This window comes from Nothobranchius furzeri, chromosome 1, assembly GCF_043380555.1.
Source record: "Nothobranchius furzeri strain GRZ-AD chromosome 1, NfurGRZ-RIMD1, whole genome shotgun sequence".
NCBI classification, from domain to species: Eukaryota; Metazoa; Chordata; class Actinopteri; order Cyprinodontiformes; family Nothobranchiidae; genus Nothobranchius; species Nothobranchius furzeri.
In genome coordinates this window covers 60,995,649-61,022,178 of record NC_091741.1, presented here as the reverse complement: position 1 = coordinate 61,022,178, position 26,530 = coordinate 60,995,649, and the positions used below count along the sequence as shown (strand labels likewise).

General features: G+C 45.1%; 1 protein-coding gene and 3 non-coding genes across 6 annotated transcripts in view; 1 reads left to right on the top strand and 3 right to left on the bottom strand.

Annotated features, from left to right (window-relative positions):
* Positions 1-26,530, top strand: part of atp7b (ATPase copper transporting beta) — a 272,095-nt gene that overhangs the window by 244,588 nt on the left and 977 nt on the right. Inside the window, exons 6-18 of one of the 3 annotated variants that reach the window (XM_054739484.2) lie at positions 5,454-5,637; positions 5,708-5,941; positions 6,024-6,115; positions 6,188-6,315; positions 13,902-14,056; positions 14,342-14,476; positions 14,553-14,675; positions 21,392-21,574; positions 21,644-21,824; positions 24,941-25,081; positions 25,151-25,293; positions 25,361-25,564; positions 25,631-25,748. In XM_054739484.2, coding sequence (XP_054595459.2) covers positions 5,454-5,637; positions 5,708-5,941; positions 6,024-6,115; positions 6,188-6,315; positions 13,902-14,056; positions 14,342-14,476; positions 14,553-14,675; positions 21,392-21,574; positions 21,644-21,824; positions 24,941-25,081; positions 25,151-25,293; positions 25,361-25,564; positions 25,631-25,748 — 2,021 coding nt within the window. Of the gene's footprint in view, positions 1-5,453; positions 5,638-5,707; positions 5,942-6,023; positions 6,116-6,187; positions 6,316-13,901; positions 14,057-14,341; positions 14,477-14,552; positions 14,790-21,391; positions 21,575-21,643; positions 21,825-24,940; positions 25,082-25,150; positions 25,294-25,360; positions 25,565-25,630; positions 25,749-26,530 lie in introns of all 3 variants that reach the window. The other 2 variants (XM_054739483.2, XM_054739481.2) reach the window with 2 other exon arrangements.
* trnar-ucu (transfer RNA arginine (anticodon UCU)) lies at positions 1,087-1,159 on the bottom strand. The gene has a single exon. It is a non-coding gene; the product is annotated as a tRNA-Arg (tRNA).
* On the bottom strand, positions 1,301-1,374 carry trnar-ccu (transfer RNA arginine (anticodon CCU)). The gene has a single exon. It is a non-coding gene; the product is annotated as a tRNA-Arg (tRNA).
* Positions 3,164-3,236, bottom strand: trnar-ucu (transfer RNA arginine (anticodon UCU)). Its single transcript has one exon. It is a non-coding gene; the product is annotated as a tRNA-Arg (tRNA).

Below are 26,530 nucleotides of genomic sequence, written 5' to 3'. Positions count from 1 at the left end.
ACATCTCATGGGGCTTAAAGGAGATGTACCGTCGGATGTCATCTGCATAAAGACGGTAGAATATTCCTTTAAAAAAAACCTCAGGATGCGTTTAAGAGACAACAGATAGAGCATGAAAATCACAGGCCTCAGAACACAACCCTGTGAGACATCTTTTGGTGAGAGAGGTTGTGGAGGACCAAAACTTGGTGATGGCTACAGAGAAGGAACGCTCAGACAGATAAGAGAACCACTCTCGAATAGTTTCTGACAGGCCTTCCCAGTCTCTCAGCTTATCCAGTAGCAGATGATAATCAACAGTGTCAAAGACTGCAGTTAGGTCCAGCAGAACCAGACTAGAACAGTCCCCTGCATGTCTGTATGTCAGAAGGTCATTAGAGAACTAAGAAGAGCTGTTTCAGTAGAATGGGATATAAAATAAAACCTTACTGGAAACTACTGTAGATGTTGCGTTCATCAAGAGCAGCTGTGAGGTGTTTAGCCACAGCCTTTTCCGAGATCGTGGAGATGAACGGAAGCTTAGAGATTTCTCTGAAGCTGCTTTTGAGAGATGGAGCAGGACTCGTTTTTATAAGAAGCGGTTGGATTACAGCTTTCTTGAAATAAGCAGGGACCTGACCAGAAACCAGAGAGACCACACTGGGACAGATAGACAGAAAAGTGTTTTTTAAAAAAGAAGAGGGTAAGATGTCGAGGGGGCGTGCAGAAGTCTTCATAATGTAAACTAGTTTGGATGGCTCAGGTGAAGAAACAGGGATAAAGATGTTTAGGATGAGGGGAAGGGTAGGAGTCGGAAGAGGCTGAGATAGCGCTGAAGGACAGATGGAAGATCTCACCTTAATGACTTTGTCCACAAAGAAAGACTGGATGTTTTCACCATCTCCATCAGAGTGGATGTAGGCAGTAGGTGAAGCAGGAGAAAATACTGCTGATGGCGTCAAAACACACTTAGTGAACTACTTGCTCTGGGGAACAAGGGCTGAACAATTGATAACCATCTTGCGTGTCCCTGTAGTGTTGAAGGAAGTCAGAAGACTCTAGAGATTTTATAGATGTGTTTGAGAGTGGTTTTGTTGAGCATTATACCACCCCAGGTGGGACTCGAACCCACAATCCCTGGCTTAGAAGGCCAGTGCCTTATCCATTAGGCCACTGGGGCTACAAACTTTTGTCCATGAAGGATTTTGATATGGCCAAAAGTCATCATATCTATCAATGAGGTGACGTGATAAAAAGTACGCAAAACGTTTGCTTCATGAAACAACGTGAGGCAGAAAACATCACTATAACAGGTATATGCCACCCCAGATGGGACTTGAACCCACAATCCCTGGCTTAGGAGGCCAGTGCCTTATCCATTAGGCCACTGGGGGTACATAATTGGAAATCATACACGATCTTTATTTGGCCAAAGGTCATCAACCCACCCTACATACTGAGCCACTGCTGCCCGTTAATGCAACAACTGCATCCAGAAAACATCACTAAAACCATAATACCTGCCAATATCTGATGTGGGTGTCTTTTGACCATTTGGTCAGAAGCCGAGCACAGGCATTCTGAACCACCTGTAAACTGATCAGGAAGGTTTTGCTAAGACAAGTGAAAAGCGAGTTGCAGTAGCCTAAGCATGAGGAGATGAAGGTTGGGAAAACCATCTCAAGTTCAGAGCATGATAGAAATGGACTAAGTTTAGCAATGCTCCAATCCAATCCAATCCCATTTTATTTATAAAGCGCATTCACAAGGCATTACAACCAAACAAGGTGCTGTACACTAAAAATGTTGGTTAATTAAACCGGCGTTTAATGCTCCTGAGATGAAAGAAAGAAGAGCCAACAAGAAACCTGACATGAGAATCCTGGGTGAGAGCTGGGTCAAACGTCACAATGGGATTCTTAACAAAGGGTTTGGTGCGAGAAGCAATTTGATCTAGAGAGGCTGTGACTTCGGGAACCAGCTTGTCTGCGGCACAGATGAGGATCTTCGTCTTATCGTCATTCTGCTGTAGAAAGTTCCCAGCCATCCACGTTCTAATAGAGTCTGAGCAGGTGTGTAGTAACAGCTGCAGCTTAGACATCTCATGGGGCTTAAAGGAGATGTACAGTCAGATGTCATCTGCATAAAGACGGTAGAATATTCCTTTAAAAAAAACCTCAGGATGCGTTTAAGAGACAACAGATAGAGCATGAAAATCACAGGCCTCAGAACACAACCCTGTGAGACATCTTTTGGTGAGAGAGGTTGTGGAGGACCAAAACTTGGCGATGGCTACAGAGAAGGAACGCTCAGACAGATAAGAGAACCACTCTCGAACAGTTTCTGACAGGCCTTCCCTGTCTCTCAGCTTATCCATTAGCAGATGATAGTCAACAGTGTCAAAGACTGCAGTTAGGTCCAGCAGAACCAGACTAGAACAGTCCCCTGCATGTCTGTATGTCAGAAGGTCATTAGAGAACTAAGAAGAGCTGTTTCAGTAGAATGGGATATAAAATAAAACCTTACTGGAAACTACTGTAGATGTTGCGTTCATCAAGAGCAGGTGTGAGGTGTTTTGCCACAGCCTTTTCCGAGATCTTGGAGATGAACGGAAGCTTAGAGATTGCTCTGAAGTTGCTTTTGAGAGCTGGAGCAGGACTTGTTTTTATAAGAAGCGGTTGGATTACAGCTTTCTTGAAATAAGCAGGGACCTGACCAGAAACCAGAGAGACCACACTGGGACAGCTAGACAGAAAAGTGTTTTTAAACAAAGAAGAGGGTAAGATGTCGAGGGGGCGTGCAGAAGTCTTCATAATCTAAACTAGTTTGGATGGCTCAGGTGAAGAAACAGGGACAAAGATGCTTAGGATGAGGGGAAGGGTAGGAGTCGGAAGAGGCTGAGATAGCGCTGAAGGACAGATGGAAGATCTCACCTTAATGACTTTGTCCACAAAGAAAGACTGGATGTTTTCACCATCTCCATCAGAGTGGATGTAGGCAGTAGGTGAAGCAGGAGAAAATACTGCTGATGGCGTCAAAACACACTTAGTGTAACTACTTGCTCTGGGGCACCGCATTTGAACAATTGATAACCATCTTGCGTGTCCTTGCAGTGTTGAAGGAAGTCAGAAAACTCTAGAGATCTTATAGATGTTTTTGAGAGTGGTTTTGTAGAGCATTATAGCACCCCAGGTGGGACTCGAACCCACAATCCCTGGCTTAGAAGGCCAGTGCCTTATCCATTAGGCCACTTAGGCTACATACTTGTGTCCATGAAGGATTTCGATATGGCCAAAAGTCATCATATCTATCAATGAGGTGACGTGATAAAAAGTACGCAAAACGTTTGCTTCATGAAACAACGTGAGGCATAAAACATCACTATAACAGGTTTAAGCTATCCCAGATGGGACTTCAACCCACAATCCCTGGCTTAGGAGGCCAGTGCCTTATCCATTAGGCCACTGGGGCTACATAATTTTAAATCATACACGATCTTTATATGCCCAAAGGTCATCAACCCACCCTACCTACTGAGCCACTGCTGCCCATTAATGCAACAACTGCATCCAGAAAACATCACTAAAACCATAATACCTGCCAATATCTGATGTGGGTGTCTTTTGACCATTTGGTCAGAAGCCGAGCACAGGCATTCTGAACCACCTGTAAACTGATCAGGAAGGTTTTGCTAAGACAAGTGAAAAGCGAGTTGCAGTAGTCTAAGCATGAGGAGATGAAGGTTGGGAAAACCAGTTATATATACTGAAAAAACACATATACATTTATATATAGAATGACTTTAATTTTGTGTCATCTGCATATATATATATATATACAGTGGGGCAAAAAAGTATTTAGTCAGCCACCGATTGTGCAAGTTCTCCTACTTAAAATGATGACAGAGGTCAGTAATTTTCATCATAGGTACACTTCAACTGTGAGAGACAGAATGTGAAAAAAAATCCATGAATTCACATGGCAGGATTAGTAAAGAATTTATTTGTAAATCAGGGTGGAAAATAAGTAGTTGGTCACTTCAAACAAGGAAAATCTCTGGCTCTCACAGACCTGTAACTTCTTCTTTAAGACACTTTTTTGTCCTCCACTCGTTACGTGTATTAATGGCACCTGTTTGAACACATTATCTGTATAAAAGACACCTCTCCACAGCCTCAAACAGTCAGACTCCAAATTCCACTATGGCCAAGACCAAAGAGCTTTCGAAGGACACCAGGAAAAGAATTGTAGACCTGCACCAGACTGGGAAGAGTGAATCTACAATAGGCAAGCAGCTTGGTGTGAAAAAATCAACTGTGGGAGCAATTATCAGAAAATGGAAGACATACAAGACCACTGATAATCTCTCTCGATCTGGGGCTCCACGCAAGATCTCATCCCGTGGGGTCAAAATGATCATGAGAACGGTGAGCAAGAATCCCAGAACCACACGGGGGGACCTGGTGAATGACCTGCAAAGAGCTGGGACCTCAGTAACAAAGGTCACCATCAGTAACACACTACAACGGCAGTGAATCAAATCCTGCAGTGCCAGACGTGTTCCGCTGCTGAAGCCAGTGCATGTCCAGGCCTGTCTGAAGTTTTCCAGAGAGCACATGGATGATACAGCAGAGGATTGGGAGAATGTCATGTGGTCAGATGAAACCAAAGTAGAACTTTTTGGTATAAACTCAACTCATCGTGTTTGGAGGAAGAAGAATACTGGGTCGCATCCCAAGAACACCATACCTACTGTGAAGCATGGGGGTGGGAACATCATGCTTTGGGGCTGTTTTTCTGCTAAGGGGACAGGACGACTGATCCGTGTTAAGGACAGAATGAATGGAGCCATGTATCGTGAGATTCTGAGCCAAAACCTCCTTTCATCAGTGAGAGCTTTGAAGATGAAACGTGGCTGGGTCTTCCAACACGACAATGATCCCAAACACACCGCCCGGGCAACAAAAGAGTGGCTCCGTAAGAAGCATTTGAAAGTCCTGGAGTGGCCTAGCCAGTCTCCAGACCTCAACCCCACAGAAAATCTGTGGAGGGAGTTGAAAGTCCGTGTTGCTCGGCGACAGCCCCAAAACAGCCCCAAAAGTGGGAGAACATGCACAATCGGTGGCTGACTAAATACTTTTTTGCCGCACTGTATATATATATATATATATATATATATATATATATATATATATATATATATATATATATATATATATGTATATACATATATGTATATGTATATGTGAATGTGAATGTAATATGGGGTAGGATTAAATAAGTTTTACTTCCTCCCACTCCTTTTCAAGCAAGGGCTAAAAATTGTTTCTTTTGTTTTGGTTCAGTTTTGTTGTGCATCGTCGCTTATGTATATCTACATATTTCTTTTTTTAATGCCTTGAAATAAAGATGAATGATTGAATGAATGAATGAATGAATGAACGAAACATTCTTGATACCTGCTGCATTTTCAGGTGGAAGAACTCTTTCCTGCTCAGCCTTGTTTTCGGCCTTCCTGTCATGGGCCTCATGATCTACATGATGGTGATGGACAGCCAGCACAAGGAACATGGGGGCTCCATGCCAGAGGAGCAGAATGTCTTGCCTGGTCTCTCCCTCCTTAACCTGGCTTTTTTCCTGCTCTGCACACCTGTGCAGGTAAGATAGAAACAACATGTCCGCCTCTCAGACCTGACAGGATTAATTCATTCTGTGTTCCTTCTCTCAGATCTTTGGGGGCCGGTACTTTTACATTCAGGCATATCGCTCATTAAAACACCACATAGCCAACATGGATGTGCTGATCGTGCTGGCCACCTCCATTGCCTACATCTACTCCTGCACGGTTCTCATCGTTGCTATGGTCGAAAGAGCCAGCCAGAGTCCTGTCACCTTTTTTGACACCCCTCCAATGCTTTTTGTTTTTATTGCTCTAGGACGATGGCTGGAACATGTTGCGAAGGTAGAAATCTTATCAGTGGTTTGGTGGTACATGAGTTCAAGTGTTTCATTAAGACTGGTTTGTTTTGCTTCTACATTTCCAGAGTAAAACCTCTGAAGCATTGGCCAAATTAATGTCTTTACAGGCCATTGATGCCACTGTGGTCACGTTGGGACCTGACCACTTCATCATTAGGTAAAACACTGATGAACTCTACAGAACATCGATGCTCCATCATAACTAACTCTGATTATGTTTGTGTCTCAGTGAAGAGCAGGTGGTGGTTGAGCTGGTCCAGCGAGGTGACATTGTCAAGGTCGGCCCAGGAGGGAAGTTTCCAGTCGATGGAAAAGTTATTGAGGGAAGCTCTATGGCTGACGAGTCCCTAATTACAGGTAGGTGAAGGACTAAATATGTGTAAATTGTTGTTTTCTAAAGACCATGTTCACTTGTTTGTTTTTTCAACACATTGGAACCAGTCTCTAGTATCAATGCATGTCTTGTGAATCAAACTCTGTGTGGAGAAAAGTTCTCACGCTCCTGTTTCAGGAACTAGGAGTGAGCCAGATCAGAGGTGAGCTGAACATGGCAGGATTTAGAGTCTTATTTCCTGATATTTGGACATCTTGCTCTGATTGGCTAACATCAGCTTGACTCTTTCAATGACTCTGTTTGCTTTGTAATGTTGATGTTTTATCTACACAAATAACACAAACCTGGAGGAGTTCTGCCATGTTGTGGAGTGGCTAAGTTAAAGTTAAAGTCCCATTAGTTGTCACACACACTGATGTGTGTGCGAAATTTGTTCTCCGCATTTGACCCATCCCCTGGGGGAGCGGTGAGCTGCAGACACAGCCGCGCTCGGGAACCATATGGTGGTTTAACCCCCCAGTCCAACCCCTTAATGCTGAGTGTCAAGCAGGGAGGCATTGGGTCCCATTTTTTCAAAGTCTTTGGAATGACCCGACCAGGAATCGAACCCTGATCTCCCAGTCTCAGGGCGGACACTCTACCACTAGGCCAGTATAAAATGCTGGCAGTTAGCTTCTGAAGTGATCAAGATGGCACGTGCAGCTTGCTGTCTGCCCTGTCTGTCTTAAACTTTGTGGCGTGCTTACTTGGTGCTGAAGCTTTGTTGGAGAGGAGTTAACTTGGGGAATTTACATCCGGTAAATGGTGTCGGAACTGTGTCAAAGCCTACGAAAGAGTCTACAGAACCTGCGTGTGGCACTCAAAACGTGGATCCGACCATTACCTGGTTTGGCCTGGTGAAGTCAAGGCCTATACTGAATTAGACTTTAATTCTGAATGACTTTTTTTTATCCATCATGAACTGAGTTTCATGAATGAATGAATGAATGCCTTTTTTGTCACTGCACAAGTACAATGAAAATTGAAATTAATCTCTCTTAAGGAGCATAAAAAAATATAATAAAAATATTAAAAGTACAACATAGCTAAAATAAATTTACTAAAACACATGCCACATGTACACAACATTCACGTTCCTTTTGTCTTACACGATTCAATATTGTGCAGTAGGAGAGGGATAAAAGAGAATCATGACCTTATTGTATTTAATGCCGTTATTGCTTTTGCGTAGAAACTGTTTTTTAGTCTATTTGCCCATGCTTTTAGTGACCTGAAACGTCTGCCTGAGTGCAGTGTTTCAAAGAGCAAGTGACCTGGATGGGATGAAACCCTGAGAATGCTGTTAGCCCGCCTAAGGCAGTAAACACAGTACAGCTCTTCCAAGTTGGGGAGAGGGCAACCAAAGATTTTCTGGGCCATATGAGCAATCCTCTGGAGCACCTTTCTGTCTGCTACTGTGCAGCTGGTGAACCACACACAGACAGTTAGTCAGGATGCTTTCTATGGAGCAACGATAGAAGGACACTAGCAGGTCCTGAGCAAGATTGTTATTTTTGAGTACTCTCAGGAAGTACAATCTCTGCTGTGCCTTCTTTATGATGGTTATGGTGTTGCTGCTCCAGGTTAATTCCTGCTCCATGTGGACACCCAGAAATCAGAAGTCTGCCAGTGCTGCTTCTGAGAGGGATATAATTATGAATTTCAGAAGCATTATTACTTGTACCGCTTCCTGCACACACAGAACAGGGATGTCCCTTTGGCTGACTGGTTAGCATGCGTGACTCTCATCCAGGAGCCTAGGGATCGTATCCCACCCAGGACTTTGTCCCCCCACCCTGCCACACATCATAGAGGACCAACACAGAAGGCATGATTTTCATATTTTATTTTCTTGCCAATTCTTTAAGTGTTCCTGAAATTTCAGTCAGGGCATCACATATTCTGTGCAGTTCATCTCGCACTTCGTTCACCGCACTAATCGTGTCCCTCTGTGCCTGCAGGACAGTGTAACAGAATGAAAAGACTGTTTTCCACCTAAAAGTCATTTCGCCCCCTCTCCTCAGCAGGAACTAATCTGCATGAGATATTGCCTCAAGGTCTCATGCATTTGCTTCTAAACTGTTTTCTGTGGAGGAAGCACAGCCACGTTTCGAGTTTCAAAGCTGAGTTTCTGGCCACCGATGTAGCTGGAAAGGTGTTTACCTGCCCACATGGTAGAACGAGAAAGATTATTGCAATCAGAATATTTTAACACAAGTTGTTTGTCTCGCTCGACTACAGTGGTAGGAGCATCTGCTTGGTCCACGACCTGTTCAATCTGAGAGAAAACATCAGAGAGAATCTCTGATGGCTTTGAGCTCGGCAGTGAGCATGCGGTTTCCCCATGCTCAGGGTCACCTACCGCAAGGCAGTGTGAGTCGGGGAAAGAAGGCGGAGTGAACGGCAGAGGTTTTCTAACACCTGCCCTCAGTTCCCATTCTCCAAGATCGATAAAAGCTTCAAAACGCTTCAAAAAATCGACGCCAATGAGCAAAGGCATGGTTCCACTCTCACGGATGTACACGGGGTGTGTTAAGCTCATAGGACCAATCGTGAATTGGAGCAGAGTCTTAGAAGACAAGAGCACTGTAGAATCAGAGAAAACACGGATAGTTAATGCACAGGGAATTAGTTCTGGAGGGCATACGCCTCCACCCACATCTAGGCAGACGCGGTCGAAAAGAGACTTGCTCATGATTGTAAAATCTGAACCCGTATCTAAAAGCGCGTTGCAGGGATGCCCCTGTTGCAATGTGACAGATACTGTGGGCTTACCACCCCTCCCCTGAGGCAGGAGAGGTCCCAAAAGTAGTTTGTCAGGCTTGACAACAGGGGGCGCCGGGCCACTGTTGGTGGAGGTTGCACTTATCATCAGTGTAGATGGAGTGATATGGGACATTTTGTGTGTTTCCTGTAGTTCAGAGCCAATCAGTGCATCCGGTTGCAGCGCTTCCATCTTATCTGGAGGCAAATCAGCAGAGCACAGGGCTAGAGCCCCTCCCACATGGGCGGCATCTCCAATAGCTTGGACTTTTGTGACTTCCTGTTGCAGATTGAAAAGCTTCATCTGCATGTTTTTCATTTCAGAAAGCTGCATATGCAGTTGGGTCTGCATTTCATTTTTCCACTGGAAAAATTGCATCTGCATTTGTGAAATATGCATTTGGAGTTGCATTTGGATTTCATTTTTCATCTGGAAAATGAGAGAAGTCAAATGGTTATTTTGGTCTGAAGCCATTGTACTGATGTAACGGGTCTTTTAATTTATTATAAAATTAATGGAAGCTGAATAAAAATCCCCTGCTTAACTGGATGGATGAAAATGAGCTTTGTTACAGGAGATATTGCAGTGTTTTGAATGAAGATTCAGGACAGAACAGTTTCTGTAATGACCCAGAGATGTCACAAGGCGGACCTTACCAAGATGGCTGTCCGAGAGGTTGCATGGGCTTACCCAGGTTGGACGCTTCATCCAGAGTCACTGGGAGGAAACAACAAGATTTGGTTTTGTTTTACATGTTAATGACGGACACATTTGATCTTCATTGATAAAAGACTTAAACGTTTCCAGTCTCCTCTGCATGGTCAGTGTCTCCCTCCTTCTCTGGCACAATGCCACGCACTCTTGTCGGTCCGAGTACTGCTGAGATCCTAACGGCGAGTGGTGGGAGAACAGAGGCGCCAGGGCCTCCGCCAGTGGCAGACACACTCTGGCGGTGGCAAAACATCTTTTTTTTTGGCCTCCACCTTCAGATCGGACCATTTTTTTTAAATATCCGCCACAGATCTCTCTGAAGAACTCACAGCACTGATGGCTTCAGCAACTCTGTGCCACTCCGTGGATTTTCTCTTATTTTTCCACCTCACCCACAAGTACCTCAATTTCTACGTCGGTGAAATTGCGCTTCCTTGATCTGTGGTTAATGATGGAGTGCTGCAACGAGCCGGTTTATGTATATGCATGAGATCCACAAGGCACTTTGCATTGACCATTTATGGCAGAAAGTGGGCGTGTTGAGGGCGGGATGTCATCCAGAAACACCTGAGCACATTTCTAGGTAGTTTGTGATTTATAAAGCAGAGATTGGTTGTTAACTGCATCTGTGAGAGCTGGATTCCTTTGGGTGGTTCCAGTGTGCTGGTGGAACTGATTCCTGTGGGCTGTAACTGTTTTACAGTTTTTCTCAATTGCTAAAGCACAATTCCTGAAACCTTGCTCTCTTTTCTCAAAACATTAAACACAAAATCTCAACTTCAAGCCCGATTTACAAAACCTCTCATTCATTTTGCAAAATCAAACTTTCACCTCAAAACAGTTTTAGCTGTGCTCAAAATCAAACACTGTTCTCAAATCATAAACACATTGCTCAAAATTACATACACCATCAAGCAGTCAGTAAACAATACACCAAAAAGTAGGAGGCACAATGTTCAGGGCCATACAATTTGTTTATTGTACCATATACAGCCTGCAGTCCATTGTGCTACAGTGTTCAATGACAGTGAAAAAAATATATAAAATGAAAAACATCAAAGGACTAAACATGTTATCAATGGGCCTCTTCTTGTCTGGGCTGGGTCAGGCCACAGCACTTCATCTGCATCACATGCAATATTTTCCCTCCTGAGGCTCAAATTGGGTTGCACTCTAAGTCCTGCTTCCCTCATTGTCAGCCCATGGACAACAGCATGATCTTGTTGCTCAAATTTCATTGGATATTTCCACTCTTTATCTTGCTCTTCCTCTTCATCCTCATCCTCCTCTTTCTCTTTCTTGCCCTCCTCCTCATCCCCCACCTCGCATACGCACCTGTCCTCATCCTCTCACATGAATTCTTCTATCCATTGTCACACTTTCTCATTCCCACCTTCAACAACCTGTTTGCTCTCTGAACTTGCTTATAATGGTCGTCACACCATTTGAAACAAGTGAAATCTATTTTGACTGATTGTGGTCAATCAATGACATTTGTGCTCTTGTTATGGGTAAATGTGTGCCACCTGTGCTTACCTTTATGGATGACATGATGTACGTTAGAGTGCAGAACGTGTTTTAAGAATGAGAATGTGTTTAGAGTTTTGCTAAACCGTGTGAGATTGTTTAAGGTTTTGACAACAGGCTCAACAGTTAGCTTAATGAGTTCAAGCAACTGAGAACTTTCTTCAGTCAATGGATTTTAGTGTTTTAGCAATTGAGAAAAACTGTAATGTTCCAAGACCATCAGGTTGAGGTGGTGGCCTGGTTGTTGTTCATAAATCCTGTTTTAAATGCAGACCGATCAATGAGCCCTACCTCCTTTTAAATGTGTCTGTTTGAACTTGGCTCTTTTCCTCAGCTACTCCTGGGGGTGATTAATCACCCACCGAAGTGTGACTGAATTTTTGAAGGACATTTCAGATTTAGTGGTGGACAGCTTGTTGAAATATAGCCATGTCTTATTTCTTGGTGATTTTAATGTACATATGTTGCCCTGATAATCCAATGGCTAGAGACTTTTTGAATCAGCTGGGTTCTTTTAATCTAATGCAATGGTTCATGAGTCCCACCCATATCATGGGTGTTATGTTAGATTAGTTTTTTCGTCTGGTCTCCCTGCTGTCAATGTTGAGATTGTTTCTCCCATGTTTTCGGACCACTCACCTGTTTTATGTGATTTTATGTTGCCTTGCCCTCTTTCTGTGACAGATAGTCAGTCCAGAAGCTGCAGTGTTGTAAATGCAGAAAAGGTTGCTGAGTTTTTTGAGCTTTTAACTTTAGAGGAAGATAGTCTCTCAACACTGAAGAGTTCTCTCGTCATTTTGATTTAATGTGCAGGAAATTTTTGGATATAGTTGTCCCCCCTTTAAGGTCAGGAAACCTAGACTAAGAATGGAGCCTTGGCTCTTTGATATCACTCGGGCGTGCAGGTAGGAATGTAGGTCTGCAGAAAGACTGGAAAAGGGATGGTCTGCAGGTTTCCTGTTTAATTTTCAGAACGTCCCTTACATCAGGATGCCGTGAAGGTTAGGGTATCTAACATTATTTCAACAAACTCACACAATCCAAAATTCCTCTTCAGTACCCTAAACTCTTTGTTGGAATATAAAGAACCTCCAATCAATCAATCAATCAATCAATCAAAGCTTTATTTATAAAACGCCTTCTGCGACCCTGTCGGGAAGCCCAAGGCGCTGAGCCTTGAACCTGACTCAACTTCCTCCATTGATGGTGACTGTAGTGACTTTCACAAGTTTTTTTGTTGATAAAATATCAACATTAGATTAGATCATCAATGTCAGGTTCCTCTCCTGAATCTGGCCACACCTTCCACTTCCTTGGCCTGTTTTGATAAGATCTTTCTAGTAGTTGAGTTGGGTAGGCTAGTGTCCCAGCAAAAGCCCACTGGCTTCCCTTATGATGTTTTGCCCCTTTGTCTCTATAAGGAGGCTTTTTCCTCGCTGGGCCAGTTTATATTAACCATTGTAAATGTCCTCGTGTGAAGTTCCAACATCTATGAAAGCAGCAGTGGTCCAGCCAATACTGAAGAAGTCAGGCTCTGACATACAGGTCTGGGCAAATTACAGGCCTAGTTCCAAACAGCCTTTTATTTTTAAATTATTGGAAAAGGTTGTCTACCAACAACTGGTCTTGTTTTTAGATGATTTTGATATGTTTGATATGTTTCAGTCTGGATTTAGGGCTAGACATAAAACTTATTCTTTTCCTCCCTACTAGCCGGGGGGGGGGCATGCTCCTGATTTGGATGCTTTGGTGAACGGGCCTTTTCTGTTCTGGCTCCTACACTCTGGAACAAGCTTCCACGTGTTATTAAACAGTAACCATCACTGCAGGTCTTCAAGAGTCGCTTGAAGACTCATGTTTATCGTTTGGCTTTTATATAATATGATTTTTAGACTTTTATTGTCTCTGTTGTATCTTTTTAGTCATTTTTACATGCTGCTTTTATGTGTTTTATTGTTCTCTGCTATTTTATTATTTTTATGTCACATTCAGGGCCTTGGTCTTTCGTAAAGGCATTGGAAGGCGCTATAGAAATAAAATTTGATTGATTGATTCTGCTATTTGAGACATGCCCTGTTCTCTCCTGGACACTAAAATCAACAGCCTTCCCCACTGTGAGCCAAAATGGTTGAGTTCATGAATGTTAAATTACAGTGTGACGTAGATTTTACTGGCGTTTCAAATCCGAGCATTTAACCTTCTATTTTCTATCAGCGGCTAATGCATGAAATAGCGGTAGAAGACTATTTTCATGTTCAGCAGCATATCCTAAAAGCTTCTGTATCAACATTCATTCACCCAAATTTTTTTTCATCTGTCACCTTTTTCTGTCCACTTTTCCTCCTGCAGCTTTGTTAAAACTCATACAAAAACACATCAAAGTGTAAGGCTTGATCAACAGTAGTGTGTTATGTTTGATAGGATTGCAGACCATAGGAAAATTTCACAAACAACTCCAGAAAAATTCCTAATAAACATTGGCAGTTAGGCGAAACTTAAACCACTCCCCACCTCCACAGGCAACTGTCAAAAACTGTCAATTTTTTTGTTGTTTTTTCTTCCCTTCAGGTGAACCGATGCCGGTGAGTAAGAAGGTGGGCAGTCTGGTGATTGCTGGGTCCATTAACGCCCACGGAGCTCTGCTGGTGGAGGCCACTCACGTTGGTGCTGAAACAACTTTGTCTCAGATTGTTAAGCTGGTGGAAGAAGCACAAACATCAAAGGTCATTTCTGCTTATAAATAGTTTTTGTTCAAACATCCAGATTTTTATTAAAGGGATACTTAGCTAATTTTTCATAATTTTAAATCACTTTCTTGAGCCAGTATGTGCTAAAATTAATGAAATGTTACTCAGATCTCTACCAACTTCTGTGGCCAGAATACCTCATTTACAAATGTGTACTGCCAGGCCGTACCATGTGGAATCTGCTTGCAGCATGTTTCCTGCAGGCTATAGATCATTGTTCTTCATTGTATTCCTTTAATGTTTTGTTTTGTTTCCTCTTAGGCTCCTATCCAGCAGTTTGCAGACAGACTCAGTGGTTACTTTGTCCCCTTCATCGTTTTTGTTTCTCTGCTGACGCTAGTGGCCTGGCTGGCTGTCGGGTTTGTTGACTTTGATGTCGTGAAGAAGAACTTCCCAGTATGTCCACGCCCTTCCAAACATCTAAATGTGAAGAAAACGCAAACAAAATCTCTCCCTGTTTGCCTCTTTGCAGGGTTACAACCAGAACATCTCCAAGGCTGAGGTCATCGTACGCTTTGCCTTCCAGGCGTCCATTACCGTTCTGTCCATCGCCTGCCCCTGCTCTCTGGGGCTGGCGACCCCAACAGCTGTGATGGTGGGCACGGGGGTGGGAGCTCAGAACGGGATTCTCATTAAAGGAGGGGAGCCTCTGGAGATGGCACACAAGGCAAAAACACCACATCATCCTTTACATCTAATCAATATAATAGTAATGTTAAGAAATTATGACCTTTTTATGTTTTCACCTTTTCTTGATGAAAATGCAGTTGTTGTTTTAACTGTTTCCAGAAAGAAAGTGTAAGTAAGTAAGTAAATTTTATTTATATAGCACTTATCACAGACATAGAATCACAAAGTGCTTCACATAGATCAAAACAAAATAAAACATAAAGTCATAAAATCATAATGTTCTCAAAACAGAAATAGGTCAAAATCGTCATCGTCGTCGTCTTCCTCCGCTTATCCGGGTCCGGGTTGCGGGGATAGCATCCCATCTAGGGAGCTCCAGACTGTCCTCTCCCCGGCCTTCTCCAACAGCTCCTCTGGCAGGACCCCAAGGCGTTCCCGGACCAGATTGGAGATGTAACCTCTCCAACGTGTCCTGGGTCGACCCGGGGGCCTTCTGCCGACAGGACATGCCCGAAACACCTCCCCGGGGAGGCATCCAGGAGGCATCCTGACCAGATGCCCAAACCACCTCAACTGACTCCTTTCGATCCGGAGGAGCAGCGGTTCTACTCCGAGTCCCTCCCGAATGTCCGAGCTCCTCACCCTATCTCTAAGGCTGAGCCCGGCCACCCTACGGAGGAAACTCATTTCGGCCGCTTGTATCCGCGATCTCGTTCTTTCGGTCATTACCCAAAGCTCTTGACCATAGGTGAGGATTGGGACGTAGATTGACCAGTAAATCGAGAGCCTGGCTTTCTGGCTCAGCTCCCTCTTCACCACGGCAGATCGACTCAGCGTCCGCATCACTGCAGATGCTGAACCAATCCGCCTGTCGATCTCCCAATCCCTCCTACCCTCACTCATGAACAAGACCCAGAGATACTTAAACTCCTCCACTTGAGGTAGGACCTCTCCTCCGACCCGGAGTTGGCAAGCCACCATTTTCCAGTTGAGAATCATGGTCTCAGATTTGGAGGTGCTGATCCTCATCCCAGCCGCTTCACACTAGGCCACGAACCTACCCAGCAAGAGCTGAAGGTCAGAGCTGGATGAAGCTAGGAGGACCACATCATCCGCAAAAAGCAGAGAAGAGATTCTCCTGCCACCAAACTCGACACACTCCACACCACGGCTGCGCCTAGAAATTCTGTCCATAAAGGTAATGAACAGAACTGTTGACAAAGGGCAGCCCTGGCGGAGTCCAACCCTCACCGGGAACAGGTCCGACTTACTACCGGCTATGCGGACCAAACTCACGCTCCTCTGGTAAAGGGACTGAACGGCCCTTAACAGAAAGCCACCCACCCCATACTCCTGGAGCGTCCCCCACAGAGTGCCCCAGGGGACACGGTCATAAGCCTTCTCCAAATCCACAAAACACATGTGGATTGGTTGGGCAAACTCCCATGCCCCCTCCATCACCCCTGCAAGGGTATAGAGCTGGTCCACAGTTCCACGGCCAGGACGAAAACCACATTGCTCCTCCTCTATCTGAGATTCAACTATCGATCGGACCCTCCTCTCCAGTACCTTGGAGTAGACCTTTCCAGGGAGGCTGAGGAGTGTGATCCCCCTACAGTTGGAACACACCCTCAGGTCACCCTTCTTAATGATGGGGACCACCGCCCCGGTCTGCCACTCCACAGGAACTGCCCCCGATGACCACGCAATGTTGCAGAGACGTGTCAACCATGACAGCCCTACAACATCCATAGCCTTGAGATACCCAGGACGAACCTCATCTGCCCCCGGGGCTCCGCCGCTGTGTAGTTGTTTGACTACCTCAGCAACTTCTGCCCCCGAGATTGGCCAGTCCATCCCCAGGTCTCCTGGCTCCGGTTCTGCCTTGGAATGCACGTTGGTGGGATTGAGGAGCTCCTCAAAGTATTACTTCCACCGTCCAACTATAGCCCCAATTGACGTCAGCAGCTCCCCATCCCACTGTAAACAGTGTGAGCGAGTTGCTGCCTACCTCTCCTCGCTGGATAGTTTGCCAGAACCTCTTTGGAGCCGATCGATAGTCTTTCTCCATGGCCTCACCAAACTCCTCCCACGCCCGAGATTTTGCCTTGGCAACTGCCACTGCTGCACCCCGCTTGGCTATCCGGTACCTGTCTGCTGCCTCCAGAGACCCACAGACCAGCCACGCCCTGTAGGCCTCCTTCTTCAGCCTGACGGCTCCCCGAACCTCTGGTGTCCACTAGCGGGTACGGGGGTTGCCACCACGACTGGCACCGGCCACCTTGCGACCACAGCTAGCAACCGCTGCCTCAACAATCGCAGAGTGGAACAAGGCCCACTCGGAGTCAATGTCCCCCACTGCTCTCGGGACATGGTCAAAGCTCTGCCGGAGGTGGGAGTTGAAGACCGTCTTAACAGGTTCTTCTGCCAGGCGTTCCCAGCAGACCCTCACTATGCGTTTGGGTCTGCCAGGTCTACGCGGCATCTGATCCAACTCACCACCAGGTGGTGATCAGTTGACAGCTCCGCTCCCCTCTTCACTCGGGTGTCCAAACCATACGGCCGCAGGTCAGATGATACGACTACAAAGTCTATCATCGACCTGTGACCTAGGCTGCCCTGGTACCAAGTGTACCGATGGGCATCCTTATGGTCGAACATGGTGTTCGTTATGGCCAAACCGCAGTTTGCACAGAAGTCCAATAACGAAACACCACTCGAGTTCAGATCAGGCGGGCCATTCCTCCCAATCACACCCCTCCAGGTCATGCTGTCATTGCCCACGTGAGCATTGAAGTCCCCCAGCAGGACAATGGAGTCCCCTGATGGAGCACTATCTAGCACTCGTCCCAGGGACTCCAAAAAGGGTGAGTAATCTGAACTGATATTTGGCCCGTAAGCACAAACAACAGTCAGGACCCATTCCCCGACCCGAAGGCGCAGGGAAGCTACCCTCTCGTCCCCCGGGATAAACCCCTAACACACAGGCAGAGAGTCTTGGGGCTAACAAAAACCCATCCCCAGCCCTCCGCCTCTCACCTGGAGCAACTCCAGCAAAGGAGAGTGTCCAACCCCTCTCAAGGACTTGGGTTCCAGAGCCAATGCTATGTGTCGAGGTGAGTCCGACTATATCTAGCCGGTACCGCTCAACCTCTGCCACAAGCTCCTGCTCCTTCCCTGCCAGCGAGATGACGTTCCATGTCCCAAAAACCAGTTTTCTTGTCCGGGGATCGGACCGCCAAGGCTCCCGCCTTGGTCTGCCATCCAAGCCACACATTTGTCCTTTACCAGAATGTTTCATCTATCTTGTAATTTCCATTTTGTATTTTGTATTTTGAATTTCTTTTATTGTTGATTTATTCAATATATTTACATACAACTGTACAATGTTCAGCGCTTTGGGCTTCCTGACAGGGTTGCGGAAGGCGCTTTATAAATAAAGCTTTGATTGATTGATTGATTGGTACCACCCTCCGCTTCAGGCTCAGGTTGAAGACATGCTCCATAACTCCACTCAGTTCATCTGCGCAGGATTTAAGGAACCTGGAGCTAATGTTGTCAGGACCAGCAGCTTTTTTGCTTTGATCTTCATCTGCTCTCTCCTCACCTGGCCTGCTGTAAAGGAAAGGGGTGGGCAGTGGAGCTCTGTACTGGAGAGGGGCCGAGTCCTGGGGGGTGCATGATGGTCTGAATGGAGGTCTGAATGGAGGAGCCAGAGGTGTGAAGGGCTGTAGCTGTAGGGGGTCGTCCAGGTGTCAAGTTATTTGAATGCAGCTGTGTGAGGGAAGGGGTGGGTGCTTGGTCAAACCTATTGAAATACAGGTTTAGGTCGTTGGCCCACTTCAAGTCCCCCTCCCCCTGTGAGTGGGGTGTTTTGAAGCCAGAGATGGATTTTAGGCTTCTCCACACCCCACTGATGTTTTGTTCCTGTAGCTGCTCCTCCATTTTCCTCTTGTAGCTGGCCTTCCCCCCCCTAATCTTCCTCCTCAGCTCCTTCTGAACGGTTCTCAGCTCCTCCTTGTCCCCAGATTTGAAGGCTCTCTTTTTCTCCTTTAAGAGTTTTGATGTTGGGGGTGATCCATGGTTTGGTGCTCGCGAAGCACCGAACCGTCCTGGAGGGAACAGTGTTCCCAAAACAGATGTTTATGTAGTCCGTGATGCAATCTGTGATGGCGTTGATGTCCTCCCCATGTAGATCACAGAGTTCTGTCCACACTGGTGTTGAAGCAGTCCCTGAGAGCCTCCTCACACTCATCAGTCCACCTCCGCACTGTACGTACTGTACTCTGTACTCTTTAACTTGTCAGTTTCTGCGTCCCCACCTCCTGCTCGCCGTATGGTTAGTTCTCGTTTTCTTAAAGAGAGCACAGCTAGAAATGTTTCTGCTGCTTTTGATCCACCCTGTTCTTCTGATACGACCCAGATTCCTTAACTTCTCAGTTTAACGAGCACTGCCTCTCCATTCTGGACAACATCTGTCCTGTCAGAACCAGATCAGTTCCTGCAGTGAACCCTACTCCCTGGTTTAATTGCAGCCTGAAGCGCCAATGCAGAAAAATTGAGTGCTTGTGGAAGAAACCCCATCTCCACGTCCATCTGCTGCACCTAAAGGATCTTCTGACATCCTTTAACTCTGCAGTCAGAGATGCCAGGGTTTCCTATTTCTCCAACCTGGTGTCCCAGAGCAAAGGGAACCCCAAGGTGCTGTTTAACACCATCAGCAGCATCGTCTCTCCTTCCTCTCCTACAGCCTCCATCCACTCTGTTACAGACTGTGAGAACTTTCTGTCTTTCTTTGTGGACAAAGTCAATAAGGTTAGATCTAGCATCTCTCCTTCAGCCTTATCGCTGCCTCTCCCGACTCCAACCAGGCCCATCATCCTAGATAGCTTTGCTCATGTTTCGTTGCCTGAGTTAACCAAACTAGTTATCTCTATGAAGACCTCTGCATGCCCCCTCAACATCTTACCCTCATCTTTGTTTAAAAGTGCTTTTCAGTCCATCGTTCCCAGCGTGCTCTCTATGATTAATGCTTCTCTGGTTTCTGGTCAGGTCCCTGCTTACTTTAAGAACGCTGTAATCCACCCGCTTCTTAAAAAACCGAGTCTCGACCCCTCTCTCCATAGCAGCTTCAGACCCATCTCTAAACTTTCGTTCATCTCCAAGATCTTGGAAAAGGTTGTGGCTAAACAACTCACAGCTGCTCTTGATGAACATAACATCTATGATAGCTTCCAGTCAGGTTTTCGTAGAGATCATTCTACTGAAACAGCTCTTCTTAGGGTCTCTAATGACCTTCTGACTCACAGTGATGCAGGGGACTGTTCTGTTCTGGTCCTGTTGGACCTGACTGCAGCCTTTGACACTGTTGACCATCACCTGCTACTGGAGAGGCTGAGAGACTGGGAAGGCCTATCAGGATCTGCTCTGGAGTGGTTCTCCTCTTATCTCTCTCTGAGCACTCCTTTTCTGTGGCCGTCTTCAAGTTTAGGTCCTCCACCACCTCTCTTACCCATGGTTTCCCACAAGGTTCTGTGCTGGGGCCTCTACTCTTCCTCCTCTATCTGCTTCCTCTTCAACACATCCTGAGCCGAATATGCCACTTTGGTGTTGGCATAAAACAAGTCCAGTATGTTATTGTCTCTGGTGGGAAAGGTAACATTCTGCATAAATGTGGGCAGAACAGATGATGGGGGAACATGGTTGAAATCCCCAGCGATTAGAGAAAGGGCCTATGGATGCTGTGTCTGCAGCCTGCTGGAGATCATGAGCAGAGCTTCAGAGGCTGACTCCACGTTTGCAGAAGGCGGCACGTACACCACGATCACAATAACATGTGAGAACTCCCTTGGCAGATAATATGGCCTCATACTAACAGCTAGCAGTTCAATGTTATTTTTGCACAGTTTCCCTTTAATCGTGCAGTGTCCCGGTTTACACCACCTCTTGCCAGGTGTCACCTTGTCACCTTATAGTCAGGATTCTAAAATGAACTCTAAAGTTACTGGGTAACCAGTGCAGAGACGTTAGAATAGGGGTGATGTGTGCTCTTCTGTTTGCTCCAGTTTGAAGCCTCGTGCAAATTAAACAGCTTACTCATGCTCTGTAAAGCCTTTAAAATGAGACAAACTCCAGCAGTTTCCTGCTCTGTGGATAAGCTGCATACCACCCCCCTGCTGCTTCTGATACTAATCTTCTTACCTAGACCAGGATAACGACCCATACCTATAAAAGTTGCTCTTTCTATCTCGTAATCCTTCAGTCAAAAAGCAGCATCTCAATTTATGATCAAATCTGTCTAGTTCTGTAAACTAAACAGTGGTAGATCTAGGATATCTCTGACTGTGGGGCCATCAAGGAGGCACAGTATTTATATTTTGGCCAAGTATTAGTTCATTTGGTTCGTTAGCACCACTAGAGCTTGTAATTGCTTCCACGTAATAATCTTATCATCGCTCAAAGTACTGCTGAGTGAGAAGACAGTGGCCTTTCAGGGGCCAATCAGATTTCAGCAGATACCAAAGCCCTTGAGGCCCTGCCCCTAGAACTGCCAACAATATTAAATATGTTTTACGTTGTGACGTGTCAGCTGAAATACTTTAGAACAAAGACATCAAAAAAATATTTTAATTAATCAAAAGTAAGTGAAAGAAACTGTACTTCTGTATGTCGGTGTTTCAGATCAATGTCGTGATGTTTGATAAAACCGGCACGATTACAAACGGCGCGCCACAGGTGACCCGTGTGCTGGTTTTATGGGAAATGGCCCGAATGCCCTTGAGAATGATCCTGGCACTGGTGGGCACCGCAGAGGCCAGCAGTGAGCACCCGTTGGGCATGGCGGTCGCCAAATACTGCAAAGATGTAAGCGTCTAGACTTCCTGTTGTCTGTGCAGCATCTGTTTCCAGATAAAACAAGTGTTCATTTAACAGGAGCTGGACTCTGATGTTCTGGGATACTGCCGGGACTTCCAGGCTGTTCCTGGCTGTGGGATCAGCTGCTGGGTGTCAAACGTGGAGCATCTGTTGCATCAGAGTGAGGAACATTTCTTTCTGGCAGGAGCAACAACAGATGAAAGCAGCCTGCTCGCTACAGGAGAGCAAACACCTACAGGTGAGTTTACCTGCTGCTCAAGATGGATGAATGAACACATTACGCTGTTATGAGTCAGCATAACACTGGATCATCCCTTGAGTTTTGGAGCCGTTTTATGTTGAAGTAATTCTGAGTTAAGAGGCTGAAACAAAGAAGTTCTGAAGACGACGTTTACAGGAAGCGTTGACTGCTTGGAAGGGAAATGCAACGAAAGACCCGAACCGTTTTTTAATTTTAAAGCATTCTTCAATCATTTTTTCAACCTAATGTGATAATATAAAACTCATCACAGTAATCATCATACAACATACCATTTCATCCCTAGTCCCACTTGTTTACATTAAGGGGCGAGGCTTATACTTGCACTGGGGGCATTTTGGTTTCTTGTGTCTTGTTATTGCCATACTTTGCAACTTTTATATATTTTTAATAATGTTCTTGAGCCAATATGTACTAAAATGACCTTTTATACCAGGGGTGTCAAACTCAAATTCTCACAGGGCCAAAATACAAACTGGGAAGAAGTCACAGGCCAAACTCTCTCTCTCTCTCTCTCTCTCTCTCTCTCTCTCTCTCTCTCTCTCTCTCTCTCTCTCTCTCTCTATATATATATATATATATATATATATATATATATATATATATATATATATATATATATATATATACAGGTGCTGGCCAGTAAATTAGAATATCATCAAAAGGTTGAAAATATTTCAGTAATTCCATTCAAAACGTGAAACTTGTACATTATATTCATGCAATGCACACAGACCAATGTATTTCCAATGTTCATTACATTTAAATTTGATATTCATAAGTGACAACTAATGAAAACTCCAAATTTGGTATCTCAAAAAATTAGAATATTCTGAAAAGGCTGAATATAGAAGACACCTGCTGCCACTCTAATCAGCTGATTTACTCAAAACACCTGCAAAGGCCTTTAAAAGGTCCCTCAGTCTTGTTTTGAAGGCACCACAATCATGGGGAAGACTTCTGACTTAACAGCTGTCCAAAAGACAATCATTGACACCTTGCACAAGGAGGGCAAGACACAAAAGGTGATTGCTAAAGAAGCTGGCTGTTCGCAGAGCTCTGTGTCCAAGCACATTAACAGACAGGCGAAGGGACGGAAAAAATGTGGTAGAAAAAAGTGTACAAGCTCTAGGGATAACCGCACCCTGCAGAGAATTGTGACGACAAACCCATTCAAAAATGTGGGGGAGATCCACAAAGAGTGGACTGCAGCTGGAGTCAGCGCTTCAAGAACCACCACGAGGAGACTCATGAAAGACATGGGATTCAGGTGTCGCATTCCGTGTGTCAAGCCACTCTTGAACATGAAACAGCGCAAGAAGCGTCTCGCCTGGGCCAAGGACAAAAAGGACTGGACTGATGCTGAGTGGTCCAAAGTTATGTTTTTTGATGAAAGCAAGTTCTGCATTTCCTTTGGAAATCAAGGACCCAGAGTCTGGAGGAAGAGCGGAGAAGCACAGAATCCACGTTGCATGAGGTCCAGTGTAAAGTTTCCACCGTCAGTGATGGTGTGGGGTGCCATGTCATCTGCCGGTGTTGGCCCACTCTGTTTCCTGAGGTCCAGGGTCAATGCAGCCGTCTACCAGGAAGTTTTAGAGCACTTCATGCTTCCTGCTGCTGACCAACTTTATGGGGATGCAGACTTCACCTTTCAACAGGACTTGGCACCTGCACACAGTGCCAAAACCACCAGCACCTGGTTCAAGGACCATGGTATCCCTGTCCTTGATTGGCCAGCAAACTCGCCTGACCTTAACCCCATAGAAAATCTATAGGGTATTGTGAAGCGGAGGATGCAATACGCTAGACCCAACAATGCAGAGGAGCTGAAGACGACTATCAGAGCAACCTGGGCTCTCATAACACCTGAGCAGTGCCACAGACTGATCGAGTCCATGCCACGCCGCATTACTGCAGTTATTGAGGCAAAAGGAGCCCCGACTAAGTATTGAGTGCTATACATGCACATTCTTTTCATGTTCATTCTTTTCAGTTGGCCAACATTAGAGAAACAAACATTTTTTCATTTAGAATATTTACTTTAGAATATTCTAATTTTCTGAGATACCAGATTTGATGTTTTCATTGGTTGTCACCTATAAATATAAAAATTAAACGTAATAAACATCGGAAATACATTGGTCTGTGTGCATTGCATGAATATAATGTACAAGTTTCACGTTTTGAATGGAATTACTGAAATATTTTCAACCTTTTGATGATATTCTAATTTACTGGCCAGCACCTGTATATGTATATATTTTTTTTTAAGTGAAGGCAAATGTGCACATTTTTCTTTATCTACAGATACTGTTGAACCTTTTCATTTGGAATAACCAAATTACACACGAGCAAATCGATTTTAAATGAAGCACATAGATAGATATATATGTTTATTATGTTTGTGTTTATTCGTTTAGCAGACGCTTTTATCCAAAGTGACTTACATTTATAACCTATAGGGCATGTTGTGATCTGTGGGGGAAACCGGAGTACCCGGAGGAAACCCACGCATGCATGGGGAGAACACGCAACTCCACGCAGAAAGACTGCAGCCGAGTTTCAAACCTGCAACCTTCGTGCTGCGAGGTAACAGTGCTAACCACTGTGCCACCATGCAGCCAATATATATATATATATATATATATATATATATATATATATTCACGGCTACAGTCAGCCAATCAGAAAATCGGCCGGCGGGTTGGGTTTAGTCTATATTTGATATTGAATCTTGTGGGACAAATAAAAATAGACCATGGGCCAAATTTGGCCTGAGGGACTGAGTTTGACACCTGTTCTTTAGAGGGTTAATGAAATAAAACTCAGATCCCCACCGCCCTCTATGGACAGAATACCGCACTTGCAACTTCAGAGTGAAATACCTGGTGCGTCAGCCTGCTTCCAGCGAAGGCTGAAGGTTGGAGGAGACATTTCAGCTGTTGAAGTGTTAAAAAGACGAGCGCACAGTGAGGAGATACATTTTGCTTTTGGTTCTACTAAACAAACACTATGGGGGGCTAAAAACAAACCAAAACTGCCAAGTGCACTTTTTAATAAACATGTCAGACAAAATTATTCCTTCCTGTTTCTAGCTGAGGGAACATCTTACTCCGTCCTGATTGGAAACAGGGAGTGGATGAGGAGGAACGGCCATCACATCAAAGCAGACGTTGATGCCGCTATGTCGAGCCATGAAATAAAAGGACAAACAGCCATCCTCGTGGCCATTAATGGTGAGTTCATAAACAAACAGCTGTGTAGCTCTAATGCCTGGTTTAGATCTTACTGTGTGTTCTCTCTAGGTGTTTTGTGTGCCATGTTAGCCATTGCAGACACAGTGAAAGCAGAATCGGCGCTAGCTGTGCACACACTCAACAGCATGGGTATCGAGGTGGTCATGATTACCGGAGACAACAAACGCACAGCCAAAGCCATCGCTGCACAGGTACAACCTTCACACAAAGGCAGCGGGAATTGTGATGATGTGAAGTAAACGTTTTTTTTGGCTTCAGGTTGGGATCAGGAAGGTGTTTGCTGAAGTTCTGCCATCTCATAAAGTAGCAAAGGTCCAGGAGCTGCAGGAGCGAGGCCTTCGAGTGGCCATGGTGGGAGACGGCGTCAATGATTCCCCCGCCCTGGCTTGCGCTGATGTGGGCGTCGCCATCGGAACTGGCACCGACGTGGCCATCGAAGCTGCTGACATCGTCCTGATCCGGGTAGGTGTCTAACAGTCTGTAGAGATGTCTTTGAAGTGTCAGACCTGACTGTTTCACTCTCTGCAGAATGACCTTCTGGATGTGGTGGCCAGCATCGAGCTGTCAAAGAAAACTGTTCACAGGATCAGGATCAACTTTATATTTGCTTTGATCTACAACCTGCTGGGAATTCCAGTAGCTGCAGGTGAAAAATGAAAGAAAGAACAAAGAAATAAAATGATCTTCACAAGAACAAAAAAATGTATATAGAAAAGATTTTAAGAAAATAATATGAAAAAATATGGTTAATATAAGAAAAAGATATAACAAATTATGATTGAAAGGGAAAGAAAAAATGAATAGGAAAGAGGGAAATCAGTGAATCCCGGGAAAGGCGGAGTTGGTAGAAAGAGCAGAATAAGGAGAGGGTGGTGACAAAGGTCACGCCAGAGCCAGCCTGAACAGGTGAGTTTTCAGCTGCTTTTTAAAGGAGACCACTGAGTCCACTGATCTCAGACTCCGGGGGAGAGAGTTCACATTTGGTCTTTAGCCTGTTGCGCTGCACAACCAGTAGGCTTTGATCACTGGACCTCAGGGACCTGCTGGGGGTGTAGGGACTAAGAAGATCACCAATATATGATGGTGCTTGTCCATGTAAGGCCCTATAGACCAGAACCAGGATCTTGAAATGAACCCTGAAGTTGACTGGCAGCCAATGAAGCTGGAGGAGAAGTGGGGTGATGTGGGTGTGTTTGGAGGACTTGGTCAGAAGCCAAGCACAGGCATTCTGAACCACCTGTAGACGTTTCAGGGAGGTTCTGCTCAGACACGTGAAAAGAGAGTTACAGTAGTCTAAGCATGAGGAGATGAAGGTGTGGATAACTGTCTCAAGTTCAGAGCGGGACAGAATGGGACTCAGCTTAGCAACGTTCCTGAGATGGAAGAAGGAAGAGCGAACAAGAGAACTGACATGAGAATCCAGGGTGA